This window comes from Terrapene carolina, unplaced genomic scaffold (assembly GCF_002925995.2).
Source record: "Terrapene carolina triunguis isolate 2854851 unplaced genomic scaffold, T_m_triunguis-2.0 Scaffold374, whole genome shotgun sequence".
In the NCBI taxonomy this organism is placed as follows: Eukaryota; Metazoa; Chordata; order Testudines; family Emydidae; genus Terrapene; species Terrapene triunguis.
The window spans coordinates 18,443,392-18,471,195 of record NW_020664725.1 but is presented as its reverse complement, the minus strand read 5'-3'; the positions used below and the strand labels follow the sequence as shown (position 1 = coordinate 18,471,195).

The following is a 27,804-nucleotide window of genomic DNA, read 5'->3' as shown; positions in this document are numbered from 1 at the left end:
CAAGGCAGACACACACTCTCTGCATAACCCTGACTGGCCACTGGGTGTCACTGCTGCTCCAAGGAAAACACCTTCTGTGCATTACTCTGACTGGCCACCAGTGTCACTGCTGCATCATGGGAAACATGCTCTGTGCATTACCCCAATTGGCCACTAGGTGTCACTGCTCCACCATGGGAGACACCCCTAGGGTGACCAGACATCACGATAAAATCGGGACTGTCCCGATTTTTAGGCGTTTGTCCTGCATCCCAACCGATGTTTGGTCGGGACGCAATTTGTCCCGATATTTCACACACCTGTATTTGTTTTGTTCCGCCAGCGGGACTCGGCTTTTTTTTTTTTTTCCGCTGCCGGCAGGACTCTGGGACTCTGCTTTTTTTTTTTTGCTCCACGGACAGGACCCACCCCATTTGTCCCGATATTTTCTTCATCCCATCTGGTCACCCTAGACACCCCTCCCCCTCTATGCATTGCCCCAATTGGTCACTGGGTGCCACTGCTGCTCCAAGGGCGACACACTCTCTGCATTACCCTGACTGGACACCAGGTGTCACTGCTCCGCCATTGGAGACACACCCACTTCATGCATTACCCCGACTGGCCACTGGGTGTCACTGCTGTTCCATGGGAAACACAGTTTGTGCATTACCCTGACTGGCCACCAGGTACCACTGCTCCTCCCTGGGAGACCCCTCCCCAGTGTATTACCCCAACAGGCCACTGGGTGTCACTGCTGGTCCAAGGGAGACATATGTTCTGCATTACCTTGACTGGCCACAGGTGTCACTGCTGCACCATGGGAAATACAATTTGTGCCTTACCCTGATTGGCCACTGGGTGTCACTGCGCCTCCATGGGTGACACACAATTTGCATTACCCCGACTGGCCACTGGGTGTCACTGCCGGTCCAAAGGAAACACCTTCTGTGCATTACCCCAAGTGACCACTGGATGTCACTGCTGCTCCAAATAAATGTACTCAGTGCATTACCCTGAGTGACCACCGGGTGTCACTGCTGCTCATGGAAAACACCACACTCTGTGCAGTACCTTGACTGGCCGCCGGGTGTCACTGCTCCTCCATGGGAGAAACACACTTTTCATTAGCCAACCTGGCTAGCTCTCTGGCCGCCCAGAGGGCGGCGGGAAGCTGAGGGGCAGCCGCAGCCACAGGGCCAAGAGCAGCAGCAGGAGAAGGAGACAGGGGAGCACCCCAGCTGCCCATACCACGGCACAGCCAGCGCATCAGTCACCCCCCACTGGCTGGCTCCAGCCGCCAACCTGGCCAGGAGGAGGGGAGCAATGGGGGGACGGGCAGGAGGGCAATGGGGGGACAGGGCAGGAGGCAGGGCTGGCACTTAAGAGGAGCAGGGAGCAGAGCCATAGAGATGGGTGGGGCCTTGTGGCAAGGGGGGGTGCAGCCCCCTCAATTTTCTGTCTACCTCACCTCAGCCCCCCCACTGGGAAGAGGATGGTGCCACCCATGGAGGGGGGAAATTGGGGTTTGAGGGTTTAGGGTTGGGATTACAGGGTCAGGGTCTAGGGGTTGGATTAGGGTGAGGTTAAGGGGGAGTTAGGTTTAGGGTGTGGATTAGGTTTGGAAAGGGTTAGGGGTTGAGAGGGAGAGTTGGATTAGGGGAGGGGAGGGGTTAGGGTTCTGGGAGGCAGGGCTGAGGGTTAGAGGGTTGTGTTTAATGCGAGGGTTAGGATGAGCTTTAGGGATTAGGTTGGGTAAGAGTTTGGGTTCAAAGGTGGGTTAGAGTTAAGGGGTTAGGGTTATGGTCAGGGTGGGGGTTATGATATAATAGGGTAATGATCAGGGTTAGTTGAAGGGTTAGGGTGCAGGGATCAGGGTTGGGTTGCCTAGGGTGAAGGGAGGGGTCAGGGTTTAGGGTTGGGTTGTGGTGTGGGATAGGGTCAAAGGTTAGGGGGAGGAGTTGGGTTAGAGTATTGGGGAACAGGAGTTAGGGTTTGGGATTAGGGTTAGCAGGTGAGGGCTCAGGGTTTGTCTTTTTTGCTCTTCTAATTATTTGAATTGACCATTCTGTATCAATTTCCTGTAAATGTAGTTTAATTCCTTTTATTGACTTTTCAAAAACATTAGTTTAATTATTATAACACCACCTATATTTTTATTGTGAAATAGTAAATTACAGGTTTTCATACTTTTTTTTTTATTATTTTTAATGTCAGGCTATTATTTGTGATCATATCACTTGAATGCTGCCTGATTTCCTTGGTTACCTCAGCCCTGGTCCAGAAGTAGCAATTTGTGATGGATAGTGTCTGCCCTGTCACAGTTTCCGACCCCATGAAATCTTTATATTACATTTGGATCTCAATAACACAAATGTTTTCTAACTTAGAAAAATGTATTCAGTTAGAAAACTCATTTAATGAGTGTGCCAATTTCAAATAGAGATTTCCCAGAAGTAGCACATTGTGACAAGGCATACCCCATCTGTCACAAATCACTACTCCCAGACCCAGGGCTGGTGAATTGTGGGGGTGGTGAATTGCATCAGGACAGCAAAAAACTTGCTATGTAGATGTCAGTAACTGCAACTGGTAGGAAATTGGGGCAGGGAGCAGTTTGTAATAGTACGTCCTGACACTACAGAGGAGATGCTGGGATGTTTTACCCCACTAGACATCAGGCTCTCCACATTAGGGTCAGTGGCTGCCAGGCCAGCTGCGGGCTGGTCTTGGTCTCAGTGGTGAGCAGGCTACTCTGGGAGCAGGAGAGGGTGAGTTCTGGGGCAGGTTGTTCAGCAGCCAGGAACCCACGTGCTTGTCCATCCCTGAGCAGCTAAGGAGAACAGTGTGCAGCTGGTCCATGCACCTGCTGTACCCACTGCTGTAGCGCTGCTCTGTGGCCAGGCTCTGCTTGGTGGTGGCTACAAGAGATGGGTCAGTGTCAAAAACAGCACAGCAAATGGGGGGCAGGAGCTGCTGTGGCAATCAGCCACCAGCCAAACCCACAAACCTGTCAGCCTGCAGCATCACCATCTGTCCTCCATGTGCCACACACACCTCTCCACCCCTCCTCTGTATGCCAGAGACGCTCATCTATCCATCTCTGTTTCTCTCTGATTTTCCATGCAGCGCCCAACACAATGAGGCCCGGACGTGAGTGAGGCTTTTGGGTGCTGCAGTAGTGGAGCTGTAGGGTGATAGTGCATCTCTGGGCATCTCTACTCTCAGCCCCTTTTCTCTTGAGCCCGAAGCCATGACTCTGAGTTCACACCTCTCGGACCCAGACCCCATAGCCCCGAAGATACTCAACCAGCCACTCGTGCTCTGTGATCCCGTTACAGCAACAAGAATCTCCCCAAAGTCCCCATGAAGAGGAGGAGGAGTGACACCTTGAGCCTGGCAGGCAGCATGAACTCTCCTCAGCATGGCATGGACCATCCCTGGGGCAGACAGATCCTATATGACCCATAGGAGACCACGGGGGGCAAGAGAGTGCATCCCACTGAGCCTGATAGGAGGTGTGGACCCTCCCTCTGGGTTGCATTGGGGCAGACAGACCCTCCCCGGAGATGGATCCTCCCCAGCCCATGGGAGACTACAGGGTGCCAGAGAATCATTACCCAGGGTGTTGCTCTGTTGCAGGCTCTCCATGTGCTACACCGTGATCTCCAGCACGTCAACTTTCTGCAGCTTGGATTGCTGTAAGGAGTGGAGGGAGGCACCGTTAATGAGTGATGGCAGGTACAAGGATTTGGGGACTCAAGGTGTTGGGGTGTCACAGGTGGGACAGTGCCATGTGTGTCCATCCATCCCCCTTCCCCCCCATTTGGGCAGTGACTCCTGGTTGCTATTTCACACTTTAAGAAAAGAGACACATGTCACAGGGTAATTTTATTTAACAGCGCATACTTCTTCAGAAATTTACAACCCCCACTTTGCCAAGCACTTGCCCAAGCCAGTGCAGTCTCACTGATGACAGCAAACACCCCAGAACAGGGGTGGGCAAACTTTTTGGCCTGAGGGCCACATCTGGGTGGGGAAATTGAATGCAGGGCCATGAACGTAGGGCTGGGGCTCAGGGCAAGGAGTTGGGGTGGAGGAGGGGTGTGGGGTGTGCAAGGGGGCTCAAGGAAGGTGATTGAGGTGCAGGGGGGGTGCGGAGTGCATGAGGACGCTCAGGGCAGGGATGCAAGGAGTAGTGCGGGAGGGGAGCGGTGGGGGGTGAGGTGCAGGAGGGGTGCAGCAGGGAGCTCAGGGCAGGGGTGCAGGAGGGGTGAGGCAGGCAGCAGGGGGCTCAGGGCAGGGGGTTGGGATGCAGGAGGGGTTTGAGGGGTGGTCTCCAGCCCGGCACCACTTATCTGGAGCAGCTCCGGGGTGGCAGCGGCATGCACCGGGGCCAGGGCAAGTTCCCTGTCTGCCTGCCCTGGCCTCATGCCACTCCCGGAAGTGGCTGGCACCACGTCCCTGCGGCCCCTGGGGGAGGAGGTGGACAGAGGGCTTCATGTGCTGCCCTCGCCTGCAGGCACCTCCCCCGAAGCTCCCATTGGCCACGGTTCCCCATTCCTGGCCGCAGGGATGTGGTGCTGGCTGCTTCTGGGAGTGGCGCGGGGCCCGCCACACCACAGGGGTGGCAATCCCATGGTCCGGATCCAGCCCGCAGTTTGCCCACCCCTGCTTTATAGAGCACTGAAGTTTCCCCCTAGCCCGGGTATTATCAGTCCACAAATAGGCCACCCCTAGTATGCCACTCCCACCGTGGCTTGTAAGCGAACCTGGGCCAGACTTCTACACAGGCTCCAGACCAGGGACCCTCAATGTGGCATTTTTAATCTCCCAACCCTTACTGCTCCTTCCCCAGACTGCTTCCTACACCGCCTATTACAGGTCCCGCCACCGTGCGCTCCTCTCCAACCTTCTCTCGATGGGGGCACAGCCTAACCCCTTCCGGCCTCGCAAGGGCAATGCCCCGGAAAAGGGAAGTCCTGGCCCGCTGGGCTCTGCAATGACGAATAGGAGCTAGAGGACGGGGGACACTATGTCTCCCATGGTAGCCTGGGGCCCACCGTGGCTGATGGGAGATAGAGGCCAACAGTCATTGATTACGCTACTGAATTCTGACAAGTCATTCTCACTTCTCTGGGTTTCTGCTGCAGGTGCTTATTTTAGCAAAACTTGGTCCTGGACTCTAATTTATAAATTGTACTTTTCTCTCTCTTTAAGGAGCATGGAATGTTTAAGCTAGCTTTAATTTTAAAATATTTAAAAAAGTGATACTTTTGATTGTGCAATGATAACTTAAAAAAAATATCCTCCAGGTCAGTTCTAGTTATGTCAGTACATTTCTTTCAAAATCTGAAAAAAGTGTGTTTCCTGTTTGTGTTCTATTCAGATCTTAGCCCAGCTGAAACTGAAGCACAGGGTTGAATCTGGATTGATTTAGTAGCAATGATAAAACCATTTTTCACATAATCTGGCTGCTCTCACATGCCTAAGAATGGTATTCTCCAATCTCCCTCCCTTCCTCAGAAAGCCAAACCAACCACACATTCTCTCTCTAACCACATCCGTCAGACATCCTAATCAGCTCCCCACTCTATTAACCTTTCCTGCATGCACCACTAATTACTTTGTGTCCTTCCCCTAAACAGGCCCCTGATGTGTTACTCCTATCACCTTTCCACATGATTCTCCCTCCAAACATAAACACATCCCCTTTATGTGCCCTTTACTATACACCATTTGCTCATTCATATTCCTTGAAACTACACCTCTGCACATCCAGAGTCTCCCACGTGCATTCCCCCCAAAACTACATGCTTGCCTTCTCCCCATCTCTGATTGCATCCCTAACGCTAACCGTACATATTCTTGTCCCAGTGGTTTACTGCAAACTCTAAGCAAACTCTAAACTTCTCCCTGTCTGCTCACCCAAAAGCAAGTCCTTATTGAGAACATTTGCAAACTTCTCCCCATTACAAGTCTCTGTCAGCACCCTGTACTCATCCCTGCATGTACCCCCTAAATAAAGTCCTCCTTCAAGCCCTCCCTAACCAAGTCTCCCTCATTACCCCTGCTGGACATTTTCAATGTGTCTCTCTATACACATTCAAGTGTCCTCTTCCCTTCATCTGCTATACTAGATAGTTCCTATTTTGGGGTGTGAGCTCAGGAAGATTAGTGGTGGAGGAGGGAGCTAAGGGCTTCCCTTAATAATTTCCCTATGTGCTACCCTCAACTCATCTTAGCCATCTCCATTTGCAACCCCCTCCAATCTGCCACCATGCCTCCTCTTGCAAGTATCTCCAGGTGTGTCTGTCTCCTTAACACTCCCTACACTATTCTCCTTCTGCTCCCCCCCATAGACAGCTCCTTAGATGCTCTAAACACTCCCCCATTCCCTTCAGTTGTTCATGAATGCTCCCACCCCAGACATCCTTCCTCTTTCCTCCCTCTATGTTCCAGGGAATAACAATATTAATTTTTATACGGCACTTTTTTTCTATCTATTCATACGTAAGTAGTTGGTTAAAAGATAATGGGCCACTGGATGAGGCTCAAGAACATGTAGCATTGTTTATAGGTTTTCTAGGACCAATTTGTTGTTGCATGATGTGCAACAACACATAGCTTTTGCTATATAGCTATCACTATAAAAGACATTTTTACATAAGGTCACACAGCTGCTGGTGGCCTGCTCACCCCACAGGAAGCTGGTTTCCTATTTTTTTCAAAGCAATGAAGGGCAGATATGTGGAAACAACCATACAAAGATTAAGAGTATCGTTTATTATTATGTATAATCATAACCATGCTGAAAGTGTAGGATTCTTTACCTTAGTATTAGTGGAATCAAGGACACAATGTATCCTATACAGACTTGATACAGGAGATGGGACACTAGATTAGAAATAAGACATGCCTCAGCATAGGCTACGTCCTATATCCAGCAGAGCTAAGTTTCCACACAGGGAGGTCGAATGAGTTGCATCACTTAACAGGTTAAAATGTATCCCAAAGCTATTGCAGAGGCAGGTGGAAAGGAAGAGCCAAGAGCACAAGGTATACACCAGAGAAAGTCAAGAAGGAACAGAGCTAACTATTTAACCGAGGTAACTAATTGTCATAACTATAAAGGGAAGGGTAACAGCCCTCCTGTGTACAATACTATAAAATCCCTCCTGGCCAGAGACTCCAAAATCCTTTTACCTGTAAAGGGTTAAGAAGCTCAGGTAACCTGGCTGACACCTGACCCAAAGGACCAATAAGGGGACAAGATACTTTCAAATATTGGTGGAGGGGGAAGGCTTTTGTTTGTGCTCGTTGTTTGGGGGAGTTCGTTCTTGGGACTGAGAGGGACCAGACATCAATTCATGCTCTCCAAATCTTTCTGAACAAGTCTCTCATATTGCAAACTTGTAAGCAAGCAGCCAGGCAAGGCGTGTTAGTTTTATTTTTGTTTTCTCAACTTGTAAATGTACCTTTTTGCTAGAGTGTTTATCTCTGTTTGCTGTAACTTTGAACCTAAGGCTAGAGGGGGGTCCTCTGGGCTCTTTAAGTTTGATTACCCTGTAAAGTTATTTTCCATCCTGATTTTACAGAGATGATTTTTACCTTTTTCTTTAATTAAAAGCCTTCTTTTTAAGAACCTGATTGATTTTCCTTGTTTTTAGATCCAAGGAGGTTGGATCTTGATTCACCAGGGAATTGGTGAAGAGTCTCTCAAGGCTACCCAGGGAAGGGAATTAGCACATTGGGAGTGGTGGCAGTGGACCAGATCTAAGCTGGTAGTTAAGCTTAGAAGTTTTCATGCAGGCCCCCACATCTGTACCCTAAAGTTCAGAGTGGGGAAGCAGCCTTGACACTAATACTGCTGGAGTATTACATCACCCACACCACAAACTTGTATGGGTGCATTCCCCCCACCCATTGCTTCTCTCTGAAAAACGGTATATTGCAGAAGAGATGGACTGATAGTACTAGTCTAGACACACAGCAACTGCTGAAGGCTTCATCTCTCATTAACTATTATTTCACCACTACACTACATTTCAAATTCCATAAGCTGTTAAGTGTAACAATTTTTTTTTTTTTTTTAAACAAACAACAACAAAAATCCAGGGATTTCTGGCTATTCAAACCCTTTCAACAAACTCCAAGACGTGTGAAGTGAGGACACAAGATACTGTTTATAACTCCCATTTAGTTTAATAAGTTAACAAGTTCAGGCCATTACACAGCAATGGAACTCTTCTTAAACATTTACAAAGGTGCAGAATTTCATCCATTTCATCTTTAAATAAATCATTGTACTCTAATCTCTTAAATAGCTAAACAGTTCCTATTTTTCTTTGTATTGAAATCTGGGGTTAAAATAATCCACCCACAAAGAAGGCATCAAAGTACAAAAGAGCACAAGTGTGGGGCACTAGCTCAGGCTCAGTGTGGGTGTTTGCTCCAGAACCTGTGCAAGTGAACAAAGCAAGCAGATACCTGTGAAAGGAGTCCTGAGTTGAGGGGCACTCATGTAAAGGAGCTACAATATCACAGGGTACACACCAGCTTTTTATTTTACAAGAGGTTTCACTGAATCTCTGCTACCAAGGATATGACACCTTCACTGTATATTCATTATGTATAGGAAGGGAAGAAAAAAAGACAGCTGAAAGGAACAAATAAGATCTAAGTCACAGCTGCTGTCCCATCTGGGATCAGATTGGCTTGCTGGTTGCCCACAAGCCCCCAGCTCTATAGATTTGAAATCTAACCCAAAGAAAGATGTTTTCACAGGAAACAAGTCCCTAAGTAATGATTAACTCAGAGGAAACAGAAGAAAACTTCCGTAAACATACATATACACACCCACACACCCTGTATGTACATACATGCATATTCTAATTTGAAAAGAAGTAATTAACTTAGCTGAGTAAAGAGTGAACAATTTGCAAAGGTCTGTATAAAACTTTTCAGTATCCCCAACTTCACCCCACTGTTATTTGTCCCATTCTCTGCCTGGCTGTAGTCCCCTTTCCCATTACCTCAACTCATCTGACTGTGAAATCCTTAAATGTATTCAACAGATATTTGTAAGAAGCAGTTTTTTTTTTTTTTTTTTTTTTTTAATATGCCACATTACAAGAAATGCCTATGGGAATAGGGAGGATTGCCAGTATGGGACACCACAAAGTCTGTAAAGGCTAGTAACCAGACCTACTGATCATACCTCTCCTTTTCAATCAGTTCATATCATAGCCTGTAAAAAGATAGCCAAACAATAAATGTTTACAAAGAACCCCGCCCCCCAACACACACACACACACACACACACAATTAGGTTCCATTAACAAGCAGCTTTTTGAAATATCCTTCGAAAGAGAGATCTCCATAACACTGCCTTTCGCACTGAAGCCTGTATGTGTCTCTCAACGTTTAAAGCTGCACAGCATCCCTTATCTACGCATGCAGTTTCTATTGACATGAGATAGGGTTGCCTGTAGACTAAGGACAGAAAATGGACTTTAATTTTTCATCTATAGGCTTAAAGAACAGCTCTGACAGCTAATTAGAAAAGGACATTCAAATTAAAAACTATTTTTAAAATGCATTTCTTTAGCTGTGTGTTATTACCATCACATTAGAGACTAACATTCATTTACATTGTGTATTTTTTGCATTAGCTTCAGCCTAGGCAATGACACTGCAGTTTCATTTTGTTTAGAATCACTTTCACTTTTTGGTTCTCAAACGGCCAGCAGAATGTTGCACTATATGCACAGCAGATGTGCCAAAAGAGTGCAATTCTTGCAAAAGCAAAAAAAAAGCAAACCCTAACTTTACATTCAGTTTTCCTCCCACACACATCAACACACTGATATTTGGTAAACAACTAGTTTTTATTAAATTTAAGTGTTTGACCCCAGTGACCCTTTAAGGAGATGCTCCGCAGCTTTAATCTAAAAAGTGCAGAAAAATCTGCCATCTTCATCCTTGTGGATCCTGGTGGTTATACCACAATTACTGTGATCGCACCAAGATGAGCAGTCAAGTGGTTGAGGGAATAAATAACCCATGAGGGTACTGCAGCCTCTGTGAAAGGTAGTTTACACAGCAAACATTTCAAAGCAATAAATACAAGTAGAGAAAGAAAAAGTTAGATCTTTTAAGACTCAAGGATCAATTTTGAAAATAAAATCCTGTAGGACCTGCTCCTTAAACACATCAAATTCTAGAAATGTTTGGATGCTAAAGACGTACATGGCCTCTTTCACCTGGAAGTATGCCAAAGGTAGATCAGTTACTTGACCTAATCCCACCTAATTGTGAGGCTGAAGCATCACCATTCCTTATATATCAAGTACCCAGAAGTACACAAAAAGCATGGGCAAAAGTCCCACAATCTACTGCTTGTGCATGGTAGCAGCTGTACATGAAAAATTACTCTGTACAAATGTGAAGATGCAGAAAGGAGAAGAATGTGTCATTTAACCAAGACCATACAACTGAGCAACCCTGCTCTAAGAATACGATCACCCAATTATCAGATACTTTAAATAAAACTTCATAAAAAAGTAAAGACGCGACTCCTAGTTTAACCCTGCTAAGGAGACATCCACCATGTCCTGCAGCCATCTGCAAAGGGCTATCTGGGCGTACTGAAGTGTCTGGATTTTTACATTTCAAGAAGTATACAATGAGCTGCACTGGCATTTTCACAGCCAGCTCCTCTCCAGCAAAGCCAGCCCATTCCATTTGTCGTTTAAGAAGAATTAAAGCTCAAATCAAATTTATGAAACAGTTAAGTTCCAGCTCAGAAGTTTCTTGTTTCTGTTATTCAAAGTCATGTTCAGATTATAGTTTATGTTCAGTCTAACCTCAAACATGTGTATTTCACTATCTTCAGCCTTCTAGAGAAGCTGCTATAGTGTCCACTGCAGGGTTTCACAGGTAGCTGTTGGAGAAATCTTGATGTTGTCTGGCTTCAGAACATTAACCACTTTTAGTCTCAAACTACCTCCCGAAAGTTGAGAAAGAAAAACAAAAAACCAAGAATGAGGCAGGTGGAGGATTTCCAGTCAGAAAAGGCTACAGCTTTGAGACCACAGAGGCAGGTGAGCTGTAACAGAAAGGTGGGTGGTACGTCTTTCTATGAGACATCCAAAACTGCTAACATGCCCCAACTGAGATCTTGGCACAGTCTCCATCAAGGAGCTCATGTTTCAGTGACAGATAGCAGGTGCTGTAGGCCGATAACATGTGGGAAGGAGTGGCATAAGCATGATGGTTTCTCAGTAAGGAAGGAAAAGGGAGAAAAATAGAAAGGATGTTGAGACTGAACAGACTGTTCAGGACCAAAAGCTGGGGAAAGAGGAGGCTACTGGCCAGCTGGACCAGTTGTTTTATACTGTGCACACCCCAGTCTAGCTGGGGTGAGCGGGACAACGCTAAAGAGCACCTCTAACTTAGGTGTCCCACTTGTTAGCTTTCAAATCATAGCTGTGCACTCTGGATCCTACCCAGAACCTAGTGCTTCCCTGAGCCCAGGAACATGAATAGTTCCTGGCCCTAAACTCTTCACAGTTATACACTGCTAACCCCCTTCTAGTCTTTTGATGTGCCCCACGATCACTGTTCAAGGATTTTCCTATAGACCGGACTTCCTCTGTAATTTTTGCAAAACCTAATAATTGTCCTCCTGCAATCACCCAGGAATAATTTTTTCCACATACAAGCTGCCTTTAAAAAACAAAAAAACAAAAACAAAACAAAAAACCACCACCACAACATCCCCTTTCTAGGCAGAAATGATTTCCCATCCTAGTAGCCACCCTAGTAACTTAGGGAGGAGGAAAATAAGACCAGTCCCAGGTGACCTCATCTTTTAGGGTGATTTCTTCTCTGGTCTCCCTTCTCCGCACTTCTACATCCTGCTGAAGAGCAGATGCTCCTTTTCAAACCATTTATCCCCACACGATACTCTCATAGGACATTGAGTCAAACCAGAACATTTTGGAAGGAACCAAAGTAAATTCAGCAACTTCTAACCCCTGCCACATTCAGGGCAAAGAGTCTGCCTAGCTGTCTACTAGATTCTCTTCCATGCAATGAAGTTGAAGGCCTCTGCATTTCTTAGCATCATTTCCTCTGCCAATACAAGACAAATCAAGGACATTCATATTACTTGAAAGAAAGATACATAGTCAGAATCAGATTTGCAGGAGGAAGAGTCAGTGCCATCAGGAGCCACTAGGTAAAGGTCCATTTTAACAAGTTAAATCTTTTCTGTGGAGGACTTCACCTCCATTCTTTCCACTAAAGAATGGGGCACATGGGGTGCTAAAATAAACTTCAAGCTACATAGCAAACACTCCTCTAGCGCAAATCTACCCCTCATTTTCCAAGCATCATGTTGGTCTTCAGAGTAGAGCACCCATGGACCACAACAGCTGTGCTTGCATTCTACAAGATCAAACAACATCTGCTTCTCCAGTGGCCCCAACCATCTCTGTAGGGAAAGGGGCCATATGTACAAAGACTAGCTGCTGGTCCAGACAGCTAGATGTGGTGGACGCCACATTTGGGGGAGCTACATCTATGGATCAGTCCATCTTTCTATACACACCTGGCAATAGAAGGGAGCCTTATGTCTGGCTAGCAGCTGCTGCAGTAGTGATAAGAAGAGGACTTTTGCAAGGACCCAGTTGTCTTGCAGAGTCTCACCTAGGTTCCTGTCTTCTGGTTAAGTCCTTTCATTTAAAAGAAAAATCCCCCATATTCTCTACAAAACAGGGGGGCACTGTTCAAATAGCATAACTGGTTTATGGAGTTATTCTTTCCCCTGAAAATTTACCCCAGCTGGCAGGCTGCAGCAAACAGGTGTTACTCCTCAGTCAGGCCATGAACTTTGCACCATGCAGAAGTACCGTGGAGGAGCCTTGATCTTCCATAGATTAACCCCCTTTCCCCAAAAAAGTTATTCAAGGGTCTCTTTTGCCATACAGTTAAAGATTTCAGGAACTAAGGGGTTAAGTCTTAACCCTGGAGCAGACACCTCAGAGGCCCTGTCCCCCTTCTAGAAGGTCATCTGGAGAAATCAAAGGTGCAAGGCAATCAGGAGGACATGGAGTCATTCCACCAGTGCTGGGAGCAGTCAGAATGACTGCTTAGCAAGCTATCTGGTCTTATGCCAGAACAAATGGGTCATGATATCCAGAAGAGGCAGAAACATGGTGGCTAATCAACCTAAACTTTGGGTTCATAACTCCCTTACCTCCTCAACCAATATAAAGCACCAGGGGAGGGGAGGTGTCCCCCTCAGCTGAGGGAGGAAGGAATTGGATTGTAGTTCGCAGATACCTGGGGTGGGAAAGACACAGAGACAAAGGGGGCTTCAATGAAACCTTTCAGACTGGCTCATCCCACCCTTAGTTCTCGCCCATTGAAGATGTGCTGCCGTTGGCCTTGGGCTTTGATTTAGACTTAAAGGAGAAGCGCTTGATGAGGCGCCGGGAGAAGCTGCTGGCTTTCTTCCTGGTGGCAGAGCTGGTGCTGGCATTGGACAGGTCATCATGCGACTGGCTCAGGCCTGCTTCCTTCTGCTTGTTCTTCCTCCGGAAGATGAGCTTGGTGCCGCTCCGGAGAAAGCTGACTGGAGAAAAAGACAAAATGAAGAGGAAGACAGACATAATGATGCCCTGCCTTGGGAGCTTTCAACAAAATGATTTTGTGCTTCACAGACACCTCCCTGTGAAGGGCCATCATCAATTCCATTTTACAGGTTTATGAAGTACAGCAGAAAAGGGACATGCAGAGAGTCAGTGCCTGAGCTGTGACTAGAACCAGGGACTCTGAAGTTAATCCTCTGCTCTAGCCACATTCTCTGGAGAAAGAATGAGACATCCACAGGCCAGCAGAAGAGTCACAACTTAGCTAGGTGCTAGTCATCTATTTCTTACTATCCTTGAGCTTCCAAACATGAAAGGCAGATCTAGCCCCTCCCTGGAAGTCCTTCCATTCAGCTGGGTCTTGTGGTAATTTGTGCAATACCCCTTCTCCATACCTGGGATGAGACAGATGGCCTAGGTTTGAATTGGGGAGGGTCAGCGATCCAGCACTTTTTAAAGACTTCCTTCTTGTTTTGCACAATCTCAGTGTAGTAGAAAGGAGAGCCTGAGACATGAGGCCCGGTATAAGGGGCCTGGTGTACGGCCTAAGGCCTGAACTGAAGTCAGGCCCTTTCTTTCTAAGGCCCCCCCAACATGCTATAAAAACCTCCATGGCCCACCTGTGCCACAACTACTATTTTTTTGCATATAAAAGCCAGGGCTGGCATTAGGGGGTAGCAAGTAGGGCAATTGCCTGGGGCCACACGCCACAGGGGGCTCCCACAAAGCTAAGTTGCTCAGGGCCTCAGGCTTCAGCCCCATGAGGTGGGGCTTCAGCTTTCTGCCCTGGACTGTAGCAAGTCTAACATAGGCCCTGCTTGGCAGACCCTCTGAAACCTTCTCGCAACCCCCCAGAGGACTCCAGACTCCTGGTTGAGAACCACTGCACTAACCTACCTCTGAGCAAGGGGGAGTGGGCAAGAGATCAGCTTAATGATTTAGTGTGCCATTTCTTCCTTATCCTTTTCACCCTTCTGTCTCCATTTCCTTATTGGTGATCACTGGAGCTAGCTCTTTGCTAGTGACCTCAATGCAATCCTGCTCCTTTCTCTCTCAGGCTCATCAATATGGGGGCAAGATTCTCTCCTAATAAACTTTTCCATGGTTCATATTTTGCTGAATTTCAACTCATTAGTCTTGCATCCATGACAATGGGTCTGGGGAAGTTAGGGATGAGTTCAGGACTATTTTCTCATGTCTAAACTGGGGCTCCAGCACAATTTTACTGCCTCATTTGCAGACTGCCAATCAATATTTAGCCTAGGCGGAAGTGTTTGGTTCTTTTACCTTAACTACAGCAGAACCTCCATCACATAATTCACACACATACACCTAACACCAGTTCCAATTCTCATCAAAGCTCAAACAGACACTATAGCAAGGTCTCCGATATAATCATTGTAACTTATGAGCTATACCTGCAGAATACTTATTAGCGAGCTAGTCTTAAAAATTACACTATACTTTCCTGGTATTTTGTAATGTATCCTGCTTGTTTATTTGCTCACTTACTCAGCTGAGTAATTAGCAAGATCTCCTAGCTAGCAGCGTGAATTATAGTACACAGTTCATCTTGATTTGCTCACAAGAAGTGACTGCCTTACAAAAACACCACCACCCAAACCCTTATGGAAATAGCCATGACTACTCATTCGAAACATTTCCCTCCCGCCCCCCATTATGAAGGCAGCAACACAGAACACGAGTGAAGTTAACGTGACCCGCACATCGGATGCTAGAGGGAGGATGTTGCACTACCAAAGAGAGAGACTATCATGTCATCCCCCAGGCCCTGCTGTGCTGAACATTGCTCACTCAGCCTCACCTTTGTGATCCTTTAAGCTCCTGGTCTCGAGGGCTCCTGTGGAGCCAGTTTCAGATTCCACGTCCTCCACCGAGGGTCTCTCAGAGATGTCTGATCGTGTTGTCTCATCCAGCTCCTGACTAGCTCTCTGTCCTGAGAATGATGCTTCCAGCAGCTGGGATGGCTCAGTGGAGCTCTGCGGGTGGTCGCACATGCCTGCCATTATGGAGTATCCATGCATGGTGGCCTCCATAGATGCCGCATAACCAAGAGAAAGTGCCATTTCATCTTGGGCAATTGGTACCTGAAGGGGATGCAAAGGTCAAACAGACAAAAGTTGAGAGTTAAAATTCACAAATTACCTTTGTCTCCATTGGGCCATCTCCTCCCCTCCTTAAAAATAAAGAGCTCAAGCCGTTCTTACTAATTCTCCCATCTAGAGGAAAATGAGCTTCTGGGGCCTGGAAGGAGAGGAGAAGCTACAGAGTTATATTTCAAAACACTAAACTGCCCCATGAAAGGAACATCAAGTGGGACTCTTGAGTCTCAGGATGGATGGGCTTTGCGCATGTTCTTAAGCACTGTGAAACCCCATGTTTTGATTCTCAAGCCTTCAAGTTCTCTTTCCTCAGAGGAGCCAATGCCCCAGTGTAGTGCTAGGAGAGTGTATGTTTGTATAGTTGCCATTATTTGGCGAGAGATATTTGAAGTGCGTGGATCTCATAGCACAGCATGGTTCTCCTCCTCCATCCAGGGACATCTGGCTAAATCCCATTCCCCGTCTCTAATTCCGCCATGAAGTTTCAACTGGACACTGCATCATCTTCACTAACTTTCTATCCTACTGCTGTGACCTACTGAACCCCCAAAGACAGTTGCATTTCAGTGATGGCAATGTGGTTTGAGATCCTTTGTGGGGTGATGCTACATGACTGCAGGTCATTATTCAGCACAAATAGATTCCTTTGCATATGGGGTCCCCTGCAGGGCCAAGCATCATGACACCCATACCTCTATTAACAACCCTCAGTGCACAACTTTGGGGGAGAGTTCCCAGATCACCAGTTACCTTGGAAACTCCTGAGATGATAAGCGTGCTGCGTTTTGTAGGGGTCTTCTTGGCAGATTTGTTATTCGTTTCAGTCAACTGCCTGATTGCTGTCTCGGCCACAGGATCCAAGCCATTGGACATATGACTGTCCCCTGAACACAAAAGAGGAAACAACCCCCGGACATGATTGCAGCGCTCCTGAGCTGAGATAAGTCACCTCCAGACTGAGATGCATTACCAGTGGACAAAGTGTATGGTGGGGGGGGGGAGGAGGGGGAGGGAAAACGGGCCCAAGAAGAAGAGTTACCACAGCCTTTCCTGAATGACCTGCATGACGCTGGAGAGGGAAGTCTTGGAAGAGTTGACAGCTGAACTGAAAGACTTAAAAAAGAGTCCCAGCCACTCATGGGCATCAAAGTTCCCCTAGAACTTTTTGTAAATTATTAGGAGTTTGGTTGCTTGTGCCCTGGCACAAATTACTGACTCTAGTAATTCCACTTTGCCTCCTTAAATCCACCATGCAGTTTCAAATGGATGTGAGATTCTGCTTCACTTCCTGTCCTAAACTGTCCTGAAGATTTGTTGTATACTGTTAAACAACTGGTGTGTTCTATCTCAGAGGTGAGAAGCAATCCATGTGCATACAACCTGTGAAGCACTTTGGGATGAGACATCTTACAGACATGCAAGATGGATGACAGGGTGTCTGGAGGTGTGGAAGGAAATTAGGGAGTGTAGTAGAAACAGAGCCTGAGACATGAGGCCTAGTATGAGGGGCTTGGCGTAAGGTCTAAAGCCTGAACTAAAGTCAGGCCCTGCTGAGATAAAAAACGGTTACCTACCTTTCGTAACTGTTGTTCTTCTTCGAGATGTGTTGCTCATGTTCATTCCAAGTAGGTGCGTGCGCGCCGCATGCATGATTGTCGGAAGGTTTTTCCCCTAGCGGTACCCATCAGGTCGGCTGTGGAGCCCCCTGGAGTGGCGCGATTATGGTGGCGAATAAAGGTCCCTGCCAACCTGCTGCTCTTCAGTTCTTCTTGCCCGACACTCCGACAGAGGGGAGGCAAGTGGGTCTTGGAATAGACACGTTTTTTGAGAACATTCTTAGGAGCCGGCGACTGTCTCGCCAAGCCTTGGCCCTGGGTAAAGGAGGAGAGGCCTTCTCCTATTACTCCTACCACACCTCCTGTTATAGTCTTGCCTCGGCCGAGAGGGGTAGAAGCAAGGCAGGGGCTGAGGCTTAAAATGCTTCTTTTGCGGGGCCGGCGTATGAAACCCCAAGGAGTTTAAGGTCACTCTAGTCAGGGGTGGGCAAACTACTTCCCGCAGGCCGCATCCGGCCCGCCAGCCGTTTTAAGCTGGTCCTCGAGCCCCCTCTGGGGAGTGGAGTCTGGGGCTTGCCCCGCTCCGGCGCTGTGGCACTCCAGCTGGGGAGCAGGGTCGGGGGCCGCTCCACGCAGCTCCCAGAAGCGGCAGCATGGCCCCGCTTCAGCTCCTACACGTAGGGGCAGCTAGGGGACTCCGCGCTGCCGCTGCCTGCACAACTCCCATTGGCCAGGAACAGCGGCCAATTGGAGCTGCAGGGGTGGCACCTGTGGACAGGACAGTGCGCAGAGCCGCCTGGCCGGGGCTCCGCGTAGGAGCTGGAGTGGGGACATGGCTGCTGCTTCTGGGAGCCACTTGAAGTGCCGTTCGAAGCCTGCGCCCCATAACCTCTCCCGGCGCCCCAACCCCCTTCCCCAGCCCTGATCCCCCGCCTGCCCTCCGAACCCCTCGGTCCCAGCCCGGAGCACCCTCCTACATCCCAAACTCCTCATCTCCAGGTCCACCGCAGAGACCGCACCCCAGCCGGAGCCCTCATCCTGCCCCCCCCCCCACCTGGAGCCCTTCCCGCACCCTGAACTCCTCATTGCTGGCCCCACCCCGGAGCCCGCACCCGCAACCACAGCCCTCAACTCCTCCTGCACCCCACCCTAATTTGTGAACATTCATGGCCCACCATACAATTTCTATTCCCATATGTGGCCCTTGGGCCAAAAAGTTTGCCCACCCCTGCTCTAGAGTCCTTGAGTCTATGGAGCTTAGAGTCCGTCTGCTCAGTGAAGAGACCCGCACCATCGAAGGGCAGGTCCTGTACAGTCTGTTGGACCTCCGGGGGGAGGCCCGAGACTTGTAGCCACGAGCTGTGCGGCAAGACAATGGCTGTGGACATTGTACGGGTGGCAGAGTCCACGGAGTCTAATGCGGCCTGTGAGGAAGTCCTTGCAATGGTCTTGCCTTCCTCCAGGACCTCCCAAAAGTCAGAGTGGGCATCAGATGGAAGTAGCTCCTTAAACTTGGACAGGGAGTTCCAATAGTTAGAACTATAGCAGCTAAGAACCGCCTGCTCATTAGCGATTTGAAGCTGGAGCCCCCCGGTGGAATAGACCTTACGGTCGAAGAGATCCAGCTTCTTTGCCTCTTTAGAGCGACTTTGGAGTGGGACCCTGGTGACCCTGCCTTTCCTTGGCGTTGGCTGCATCCATGACCAGTGTGCCCAGCTGAGGGTGGGTGAAAAGGTATTCGTACCCCTTAGAGGGTACAAAGTACTTCCTCTCCACCCCTTTAGCCGTGGGATGAATGGAAACAGGAGTGTGCCAGGGTCTTGGTAGTATTGTGGATGGTCTTGATCAATGGCAAGGCCATCCTGGAAGGACCTTCTGGCATCAGAATGTCCACAATAGGGTCCATTTCTTCTGACACCACCTCCGCTTGCAGGTCAAGATTTTGGGCTACTCTTCTGAGCAGCTCCTGAGGGGCTCTATTGGCCAAAGCTGGTAAGGAGACAGACAAGCCTGCTACTGCCTTGTCCAGGGAGGAGGATGAAGCAGCCCTCATTGGCATGGGGTCCTCCTGACCTTCCAACTCATGCAGGTCCTCTCGTGCAGGTACTTCCTGTGCAGTAGCAGATGCAATGCTGGACGCAAACTTGGTGCTGAGTTTGGTGCCGGTCCGGGTGCTGGTCTCGGAACCCCTTGGAGGTTCCCTCACCATGGAGGCAGATGGAGGTCCCCATCTGTCCGAGGCAACCAAAAGAGACCTGGAGCTTGGCCCCTGGGCTTGAGGATACACCCATGGGGTCACTGAGTGGGTGCCTGTCACCGTGGCGGCCAGGGCATCATCAGAAGTTGCTGGGTCTCGTTATGCCTGGAGCGACAAGACCGGTGCTGGCTGCATCTGGAGACATATGACTCCGGCTCAAGGTCTGATCTCGGGCTCCAGAGCGGTGGCATGTGGGACAGTGCCGGTGATCAGTGCTGGCAGCCTCAAATGTGTCAGGAATGGATGGCATGTTCAACTCCCCGATTTAGTTCTCCCGTCCCAGGGAGTCCAACAGAAATGGACTCAATGGTTCCACCTGGGCGGCCGGAGTCAATGGTACCAGCTGCCCCTGAGCAGGAGTTGAGTGTCCGGACATGGGATGCAGTCTGCGGGCATCCTCGCACTGCCCTGCTCAGACTGTTGGCGAGGGCCCCCTTTCGGCTCTTCTCTGCTTCTTATGCGGCACCGGCAAGTGAGATTGGTGCTGAGAAGTTGCCAAACTTGTCTTCGGTGCCGGAGAGTGTTGGTGCCCCGGGTCTCTGGACCGGTGCTCTCCACACCAAAGTGCTGGGCTTGGATCCCAACGCAGTCTGAGCCAGCTGGGGATGGACAGCCGACTCCATAAGAAGCTTAAGTCTGAAGTCCCTCTCCTACTCAGTGCTAAAGATCTTGCACTTGTAGGTCTGGTGGGCTTCCCCCAAGCAGGAATCGTGAGGATCTCCCTGGGCATAGATTTCTGGCAAGACCCGCAGGATTTGAAGCCTTGAGACCGAGGCATGCCCCAGTCCCCAGAGGGGAGTAGGAAAATAGGGGGTAACCCCCAACAGAAACTTATCTATGAACTAACTAACTATATAGGCTACAAGAACAACTGTTCGCTAGGAGAAGAGCTTGCCCGAGGCAAGAGAACAAAGCAGCTCCAACGACCGTCACTGGTGCATCTGAAGAAGTGAGATTTTTTTACCCACGAAAGCTTATGCCCAAATAAATCTGTTAGTCTTTAAGGTGCCACTGGACTCCTTGTTGTTTTTGTGGATCTAGACTAACATGGCTACCCCCGATACTGGCGGTAAGAAGGAACTGAAGAGGCGGTGGGTTGGCAGGGACCTATATTCACCGCCATAAGGGTGCCACTCCAGCGGGCTCCACAGCCGACCCGATGGGTAGCGCTAGGGGAAAAACCTTCCGACGATTGTGCACGCGGCGCACGCACACCTACTTGTAATTGACATGAGCAATCACTCGAAGAAAACAAAGTTTGCAAGAGTCAACCTATGAGCAGAAGTCAGGTTCACAAAACCTGGCAGAAATAGGGCTGGTATTGCAAAAACCACAAGCACTTCTTGGCACTAAGTATTCACGTAAATATATTCCAGAAGATTAGTGCCAGAACACCTCAATACCAAGATATGGTGTAAACACATTCCCCGAAGATGGCACAGGGACACACTGGCCCTCTTAAAGATAAGGTCAGGACGACAGCAGCGATGGACCGAGATGCTTTGATCTAACCAACATGTACAAGGTAAAGGGTGGTAACTAACCAAGTCAGAAGGGTAATAGGTAACTTGTTTGTATCAGTGTATAAAGAGAGGGGGTCTCAGAAGGGGTGTCTGTCTGGCTGAGGAGGGGGAATGGCAAGTTCCGCCATTCACTGAGCTAGTCCATTGTAACGGGAATACATGCATTAGTGGTCCTGTAGAGTCTATGGGATACTAGGACTGTGCTTCATCAACAATAAACCTGGCTGAACGTCTTTCCTACAGAACTGAGTCTGTCTTTTTTGGCAGTTCGATCGAGATCTGCTGTGTCAGTTATCTGCGCAGAGCTGGGACAGCATGTGTACATGCAGCCAACAATTGACAACAAGGAATAGAGGGTTGGGTTTTTAAACTAATCCACTCTTCCCCTTAGAGTAACTCAGGAAATTTGCTTCAATGATCATGAAGAATTATAGGTTTGGAATGTAGAACCGTATGGAACATTCTAATCCAAGAGGCTCCTCCTGCAGTGGATACAGTGGGGCTATGAGGATGAACTGCATTTGGCCACTACTGATGAGTCTCACCAACTCAATCTTGTGAAGGAGGAGAGAGCTCCTTTGTTCCAGATTAAGATCTCAGTTTCCTGTGCACTTACAGCTGTTGCTGGGTGAGGCACTGCTGGGACAGCTGCTCTCTGAAAGCCTTGTTGTCGTCTTCTCTGTCACTTCCACTTTGGATGGGGACCTCGACGGTGAATCTAGACTCAAAAAGGAAAGAGAGGCACAAAGTTAAGAAAGAAGAAGAAGAGGAAGAGGAGCCGGGTCACAGCTGAGGTCACCTGCCTTTTGAGGAGGATGAAATGAACTCACCATTTCCCCATACAGACACAGGGAGGTGAACTCTTTGGGGGACTCCATTGGACCCCTTACATCCAGCAGGACTTGATTACCAAAAAACACACATTGAGAGGGGTGATCTCCACCAGAGATGAGGCAAATGTAGCAGCCCAGACACTGGACCTAGCATACCCTGCTTCCCCACACCATCCCATGAAATATTTTGGAACAGTGACACCAGGGGAGCAAACTGCAGATCTCCTCTTCAATCCACCTGGAATCCCAGCCAAGAAATGTGCCAAGCAAAGGGATTCTTACCATCCCACAGCAGGGTGGAAGAGGATTTGGGTCTGTCAAATAATAATATGTAGTTAATGGAGATATCCCATCTCCTAGAACTGGAAGGGACCTTGAAAGGTCATCCAGTCCAGCCCCCTGCCTTCACTAGCAGGACCAAGTACTGATTTTGCCCCAGATCCCCAAGTGGCCCCCTCAAGGATTGAACTCACAACCCTGGGTTTAGCAGGCCAATGCTCAAACCACTGAGCTATCCCTCCCCCCCTGTGCTCTGTGCTGACAAATTAACCTCCCAAAACACATGCGTTCAGTATTATCCCCATTTTGCTGACAAGGAAATTGGAGCAGAGAGGGGGAAAAGTGATTTGACTAAAGTCGTATCAAAAGCCAAAAACAGAGCAGGGATTAAAACCCACATGGGTGACAGGGGATAGATCACTTGATGATTCCCTGTTCTGTTCATTCCCTGTGGGGCACCTGGCATTGGCTGCTGTCAGAAGACAGGATACTGGGCTAGATGGACCTTTGGTCTGACCCAGTATGGCCGTTCTTACAGTCTTAAGTAGCTCGTAGGAAGTGAAATAGCAGTGCTACCCCCACCATCTCCACTTGCGATGCCGACAGCAACCCTTCTTCCCTGCTGCAAAAGGAGCAGATTGCAGGGATTGCTGGATCTGACTGCAACAAAATTTTGCTATGTACCACAGAGCTAGACACCTGCCCCTGTATGAAGTCCTAATCGGTCCTTACCCAGCTTACAGTCCACCTTGGGCCTGGACTGGACGGTGGTGACAGTGGTCACAATGGTGCCATCAGGCATGATGGTACGGTCCATTTCGATTTTTTTGGTGGGGGTGATGCTGGTGCGCAGTGATGCGGCATACTGGGGATTCGGGGACAAAGGAGACTCGTGGTAGAGCAGCTTAAAAGAGAACAGGATGCAAATAAGTCACGGAGAGTCTACCTTTGGCGACACCCCAGGTGAGAAAGGCTGTAAAGGCCTGACTTCCACTCAGAGCTCACGTGGTAAGAGGACTCAGCATGTGAGCTTGCACAGAGCAGCAATCTATGACCCCAGAGCTTTAGACTGCTCTTCGGTTACTAACCGAGAGGCACAACCCACTATCCCCCTCCCCCCCCGCATCTTTTCCTTCATCCCCAGTCACACAAGCAGCTTCTAAGCCCCCTCTTTTAGCTGCTAAGCCTACAGTGTCGAAATCAGAGAGAGAGTCTGGATCCCACTGCTGTGCACTGAATGTCCTAACTAACATCACTATCAGGGAAGTGATAGCTGCATAAGCAGCTTCATCAGGCCAGAAAGAAAATATGTCCCTTGTTATATCACATTGTCCTCGAACCAGGAAGGCCAGCCATCCACCATCCATTACCACTACTCCTTCAGTCAGCTGTAGGGAAGCTAGAGAGTAAAGGAGAAGGCAATACCATTCTTCACTCTAGAAGCTTCGTTTGCTGTCACTGTATCATTCCCAGATCCTGAATTCCAGTTCCCTGTGGAGTGGCCTGTCATCTAGACAGCACTTCCCTGGCAGAACACTTCACAGCTCTTCATAGGTCATATGTTTACCTCCAGTGTAAGGGTAGCCGCAGGTGGCAGCAGCTGCCCAGCTCCTGGGGTCAGGGAACAGATCAGCCTCCCAGATGGCTGTTTGCTGCAGGAGTCAAGTGAAACAGCAGTATGTCCCAGAAGCACATCTGTGAGAGGGAGAACAAATTCAGCCCAGAAACCCCCCAAAGTCCCTTTTGCCTTTGGGGACCTAACTCCATGCCCCCACAAGGCACCTCAGAGTTGCAGTAGCTCCTTAACCACAGGAGGGTTCAATGGGGCCTTATGCTTGTACTACGCCACAAACCAATTGAGAGTCTCCTCGTTCTGTGAAAATAAGGTGGAGTTTTGCAAGTTCCTTCAAACTCAGGTCCTGCAACTAGTGCATAGCTTAGTGCAACTGATCCGAAATCCGACTGCTCTCTGTAATACTCATCTGGCATCAAGTAGCATGCCCCGCTCCCCGTTTCAGCCAGAACATGCAATGACTTGGTGGTGTCTGGGCATCAGAAGGGTGAAAAGGAAAGCATCTGGCCCAAAATCTAGGTTTGAAGATGTCAAACCTGAGAACTATAGTAAGTGTTTTTCATGAAGTCAAAGGTTGGGTTGGTATGTGAACATTCCCTGCAGAATTTGCAAACCAAACATTCTGGCATTGCACTAAGACACTCTGTTTTCAATATGTGGGTCTTATGAACTGACCAGCCTTTTTCCAAGGAGACGATTTCATGATCTTTTCACTTGTAAAGATCTCAGGGGCTGTTGTAACACCAGGAATTACTCTTGAATCCTGTGATTTTGAGCCTTACTGGATCCTGTTTATGGCTGATCATACTCACTCTCCCCACCACTGCTGTTCCCCAGTACTCTCAGCTTCAACTCTTTACTTCGTGGCCCCAGCTCCCTGCCAAGATAGAAACAGAAGGATTGGTGCTCGGCACATGTCAAAAGACTTCCATCCAAGAACTCCTTTCCTCTGACTGACCCTATTCCTCACCCACCTCCACCTCCTTCACAAGGCCCAGAATTTAGCGCACATTTTTTTGTGTGGATGATGATAGAAGAGAGCTCCTGCTCCAAATGTGAGGTGCACTCGCACAGCTGCAAAGAACACATGGGGAGGTGGAGCAGCAGTGCTACAAATCAGAAGTGAAATTATTATCTGGATTGGGGTGCACTAGGAAAACAGCATGGGTACTCAGGATGGGAAGAGCAGGGATATGAACACTAACTTCTCTCAATACAAAGGAATTCACATCTAGGATAGTTGGCATCTGAAACATACCCATCCCTAATGAACCCCAGAGACCTGGCACACTGGCTGCAACCCTCCCTTAGCTGAAAAAGCAAACACCAGCTCCTTACAGCATGAGCTCCTCATTCCACTGCACCGCTGCTGCAGCGCTGGAGATGCTTGCTCTCGCTGGCTTTGTCCATTTCTGCTGCAGAGGACTGTCTAGCTCAGCTACACAGCATAGCTTCCCACCTCCTGGGATAGAGAGAACAGATCAGAGGAAATGGAAATGAGGACGAGAGGACTGGAATTCTACAGTGTGAATTATTAGGATATTGCTCAGCATGCTGGCATCCCTCCAGCCCAAACCTGGAAGACCATCAGAACAAAGTGTCTTTTCATCCTCTGAAGTCAAACACACTTACACCCCCTTCCCCGAAGGTCGACTGGTTTCTCCCTTCTTACCTCCTTCCTCCTCACAGCTCAAGTTGAGCACCTGCATATGCCGGAGAAGCAACTTGGACACCATAGGGGCCACTATATTAGACGGGGACTCTTGGGACAGTTTTTCACAGGACATCTGAGGAACAAAATGGGAGGTAGACAGATCAACAATGCCCAACTGAAACACCCCCACTAATCCCTTTCCCCAACCATAAGATTGGAGTAAGGGGCCACAGCAGGCCAGATGGGAACATTAGAAGAGAGGACATAGCCCAGTGAGAAGGAAGAGGCTGAATAACCCCAATCAACAAAATGCAGTGCTGACGATTATGATATGCATCCCTGATTGCCCTGTGGCAACTCATGGTATCTGGCATGAATACAGCAGAGAAGCCACTCATGAACCTGAGCTGGTCCCACAGCAGCTCACAGCCTATTAACCTGTGGAGGAGTCTGCACAGGGAAGTGACTATGGGAGCACCATTGCTTAAGACATTGTAAAGCAAACAGAGGAATTGACTATAGGGAACAAGTCTGCACTGCCTATGGAGGATGGATGAAATAAGTCAGATATCCTATTAGCTTGTTAATTACTGTTTCTGTGTAGTCTCCTCTGCACATCCAGTCCCCACTCTTCAGCCCAGATTCCATTTCCTCTGTTCCTTTAACACTCGAATACAGGGGTGAGCAAACTTTTTGGCCCGAGGGCCATATCTGGGTATGGAAATTGTATGGCAGGCCATGAATGCTCACAAAATTGGGGTTGGGGTGTGGGAGGGGGTGCGGGCTCTGGGGTGGGGCCAGAAATGAGGAGTTCAGGATGTGGGAGGGGGCTCCGGGCTGTGGTGCGGGGGGTGAGGGTTCTGGCTGCAGGCATGGGCTCTGGGATGGGGTTGGGGATGAGGGGTTTGGGGTGTAGGAGGGTGCTCCGGGCAGGGACCGAGGGCAGGAGGGGGATCAGGGCTGGGACAGAGGGTTGGGGGTGAGGGCTCTGGCTGTGGGTGCAGGCTCTGGGGTGAGGCTAGGGATGAGAGGTTGGGGTGTAGGAGGGTGCTCTGGGCTGGGATCAAGGGGTTTGGATGGGGGGGGGGAGAAAATCAGGGTTGGGGCAGGGGGTTGGGGCAGGGGGGGCGGATGGCTCAGGGGCAGTGCTTACCTCATGCGGCTCCCGGAAGCAGCGGCATGCCCCCACTCTGGCTCCTACGCGGAAGTGCAGTCAGGCGGCACTGCTGCGTGCTGCCCCATCCACAGGCACCGCTCCCACAGCGCCCATTGGCTGCGGTTCCCGGCCAATGGGAGCTGCGGGGGCGGTGCATGGGGCGGGGGCAGGATGTGGAGCAGAGCCCCCTGGCTGCGCCTCCACGTAGGAGCCGGAGGGGGGACATGCTGCTGCTTCTGGGAGCCTTGCAGAGCGCCCCCCCGACCCTGCTCCACAGCTAGAGCGCCAGAACAGGGCAAGCCCCAGACCCTGCTCCCCAGCAGGAGCTCATGGGCCCGATTAAAATGACTGGTGGGACGGATGCGGCCCGGGGGCCGTAGTTTGCCCACACCCGCTCTAATAGATATCTGTGAGCCTGCCAGTGATCCTCCTCAATTCCCACTGCTTTCAAGGCATACAGGGAAAGAAAGGAGGATTACCAGACATCAGACCAATGTTCTAATCTAGTCTGGTTTCCCATCTCAAAGCGGCCAGCATCCACTATTTCAGAAGAAGGTAGAAAAAGCCTATAATAGACCATTATGCATTTAACCCATAGGGGAAGTTTCTTCCTAATTCCTGGCAGTTAATAGCCATTTTATGTCCTGAAAAATGAGTTAAAAGCCATGTAGTTTTAATCCCAGTAGTATAATGGAGAGTATTACCCTCTCCAAACACATCTAACGCTTTTTGATTCTTGCCATGCTCTCAACCTTGATAATCTTGTTGCAGTGACTTCCACAGGCTAATCAGGCTGAAAATGAGGAGAGCCTTACCACATTACTACCAGCAGTGCATGCCTTCAGATTCACCATCATGGCAGGCTGGGTGCTGACAATTGAGTCCTCAATCAGGTCCTTTATGGTGGACAGATCCACTTTCCCATCATTCTTCTTCCCAGCAAACCAAAATGAAAAAGACCCCCCCAAAAAACCAAACAAGACAAGTTACTGGAACAGTTTCCTCCATAGAAGATAATTTGCTGTCCTGATTTCTCATCAAAGCCATTAAGGTGGCCCCAGTCCACCTCCCATAGAATCATACTCAGCCCATTCCATTTGTCTATTTTGCATTCCCTCTAGGGTTCCTAAAAAGGGGTAAGCCAGGTGTCTCACTCACATCTTACGTACATAGTACAGTTTATATACAGTGTACATACACATACATCCACACT

At 49.0% G+C, this 27,804-nt stretch overlaps 1 protein-coding gene across 4 annotated transcripts in view; it reads right to left on the bottom strand.

Annotated features, from left to right (window-relative positions):
* Positions 1-8,177: 8,177 nt before the first annotated feature.
* C2CD2L (C2CD2 like) overlaps positions 8,178-27,804 on the bottom strand; it is a 41,435-nt gene continuing 21,808 nt past the window's right edge. The window contains exons 5-14 of one of the 4 annotated variants that reach the window (XM_024207291.3): positions 27,407-27,523; positions 25,454-25,568; positions 25,120-25,243; positions 24,594-24,658; positions 23,776-23,903; positions 22,941-23,112; positions 21,713-21,814; positions 16,511-16,644; positions 15,463-15,745; positions 8,178-13,621 (exon numbers count right to left, since the gene is read on the bottom strand). In XM_024207291.3, coding sequence (XP_024063059.1) covers positions 13,398-13,621; positions 15,463-15,745; positions 16,511-16,644; positions 21,713-21,814; positions 22,941-23,112; positions 23,776-23,903; positions 24,594-24,658; positions 25,120-25,243; positions 25,454-25,568; positions 27,407-27,523 — 1,464 coding nt within the window. In that variant the 3' untranslated portion in view covers positions 8,178-13,397. The remainder of the gene's footprint in view (positions 13,622-15,462; positions 15,746-16,510; positions 16,645-21,712; positions 21,815-22,940; positions 23,113-23,775; positions 23,904-24,593; positions 24,659-25,119; positions 25,244-25,453; positions 25,569-27,406; positions 27,524-27,804) is intronic. The other 3 variants (XM_024207293.3, XM_024207292.3, XM_024207294.2) reach the window with 3 other exon arrangements.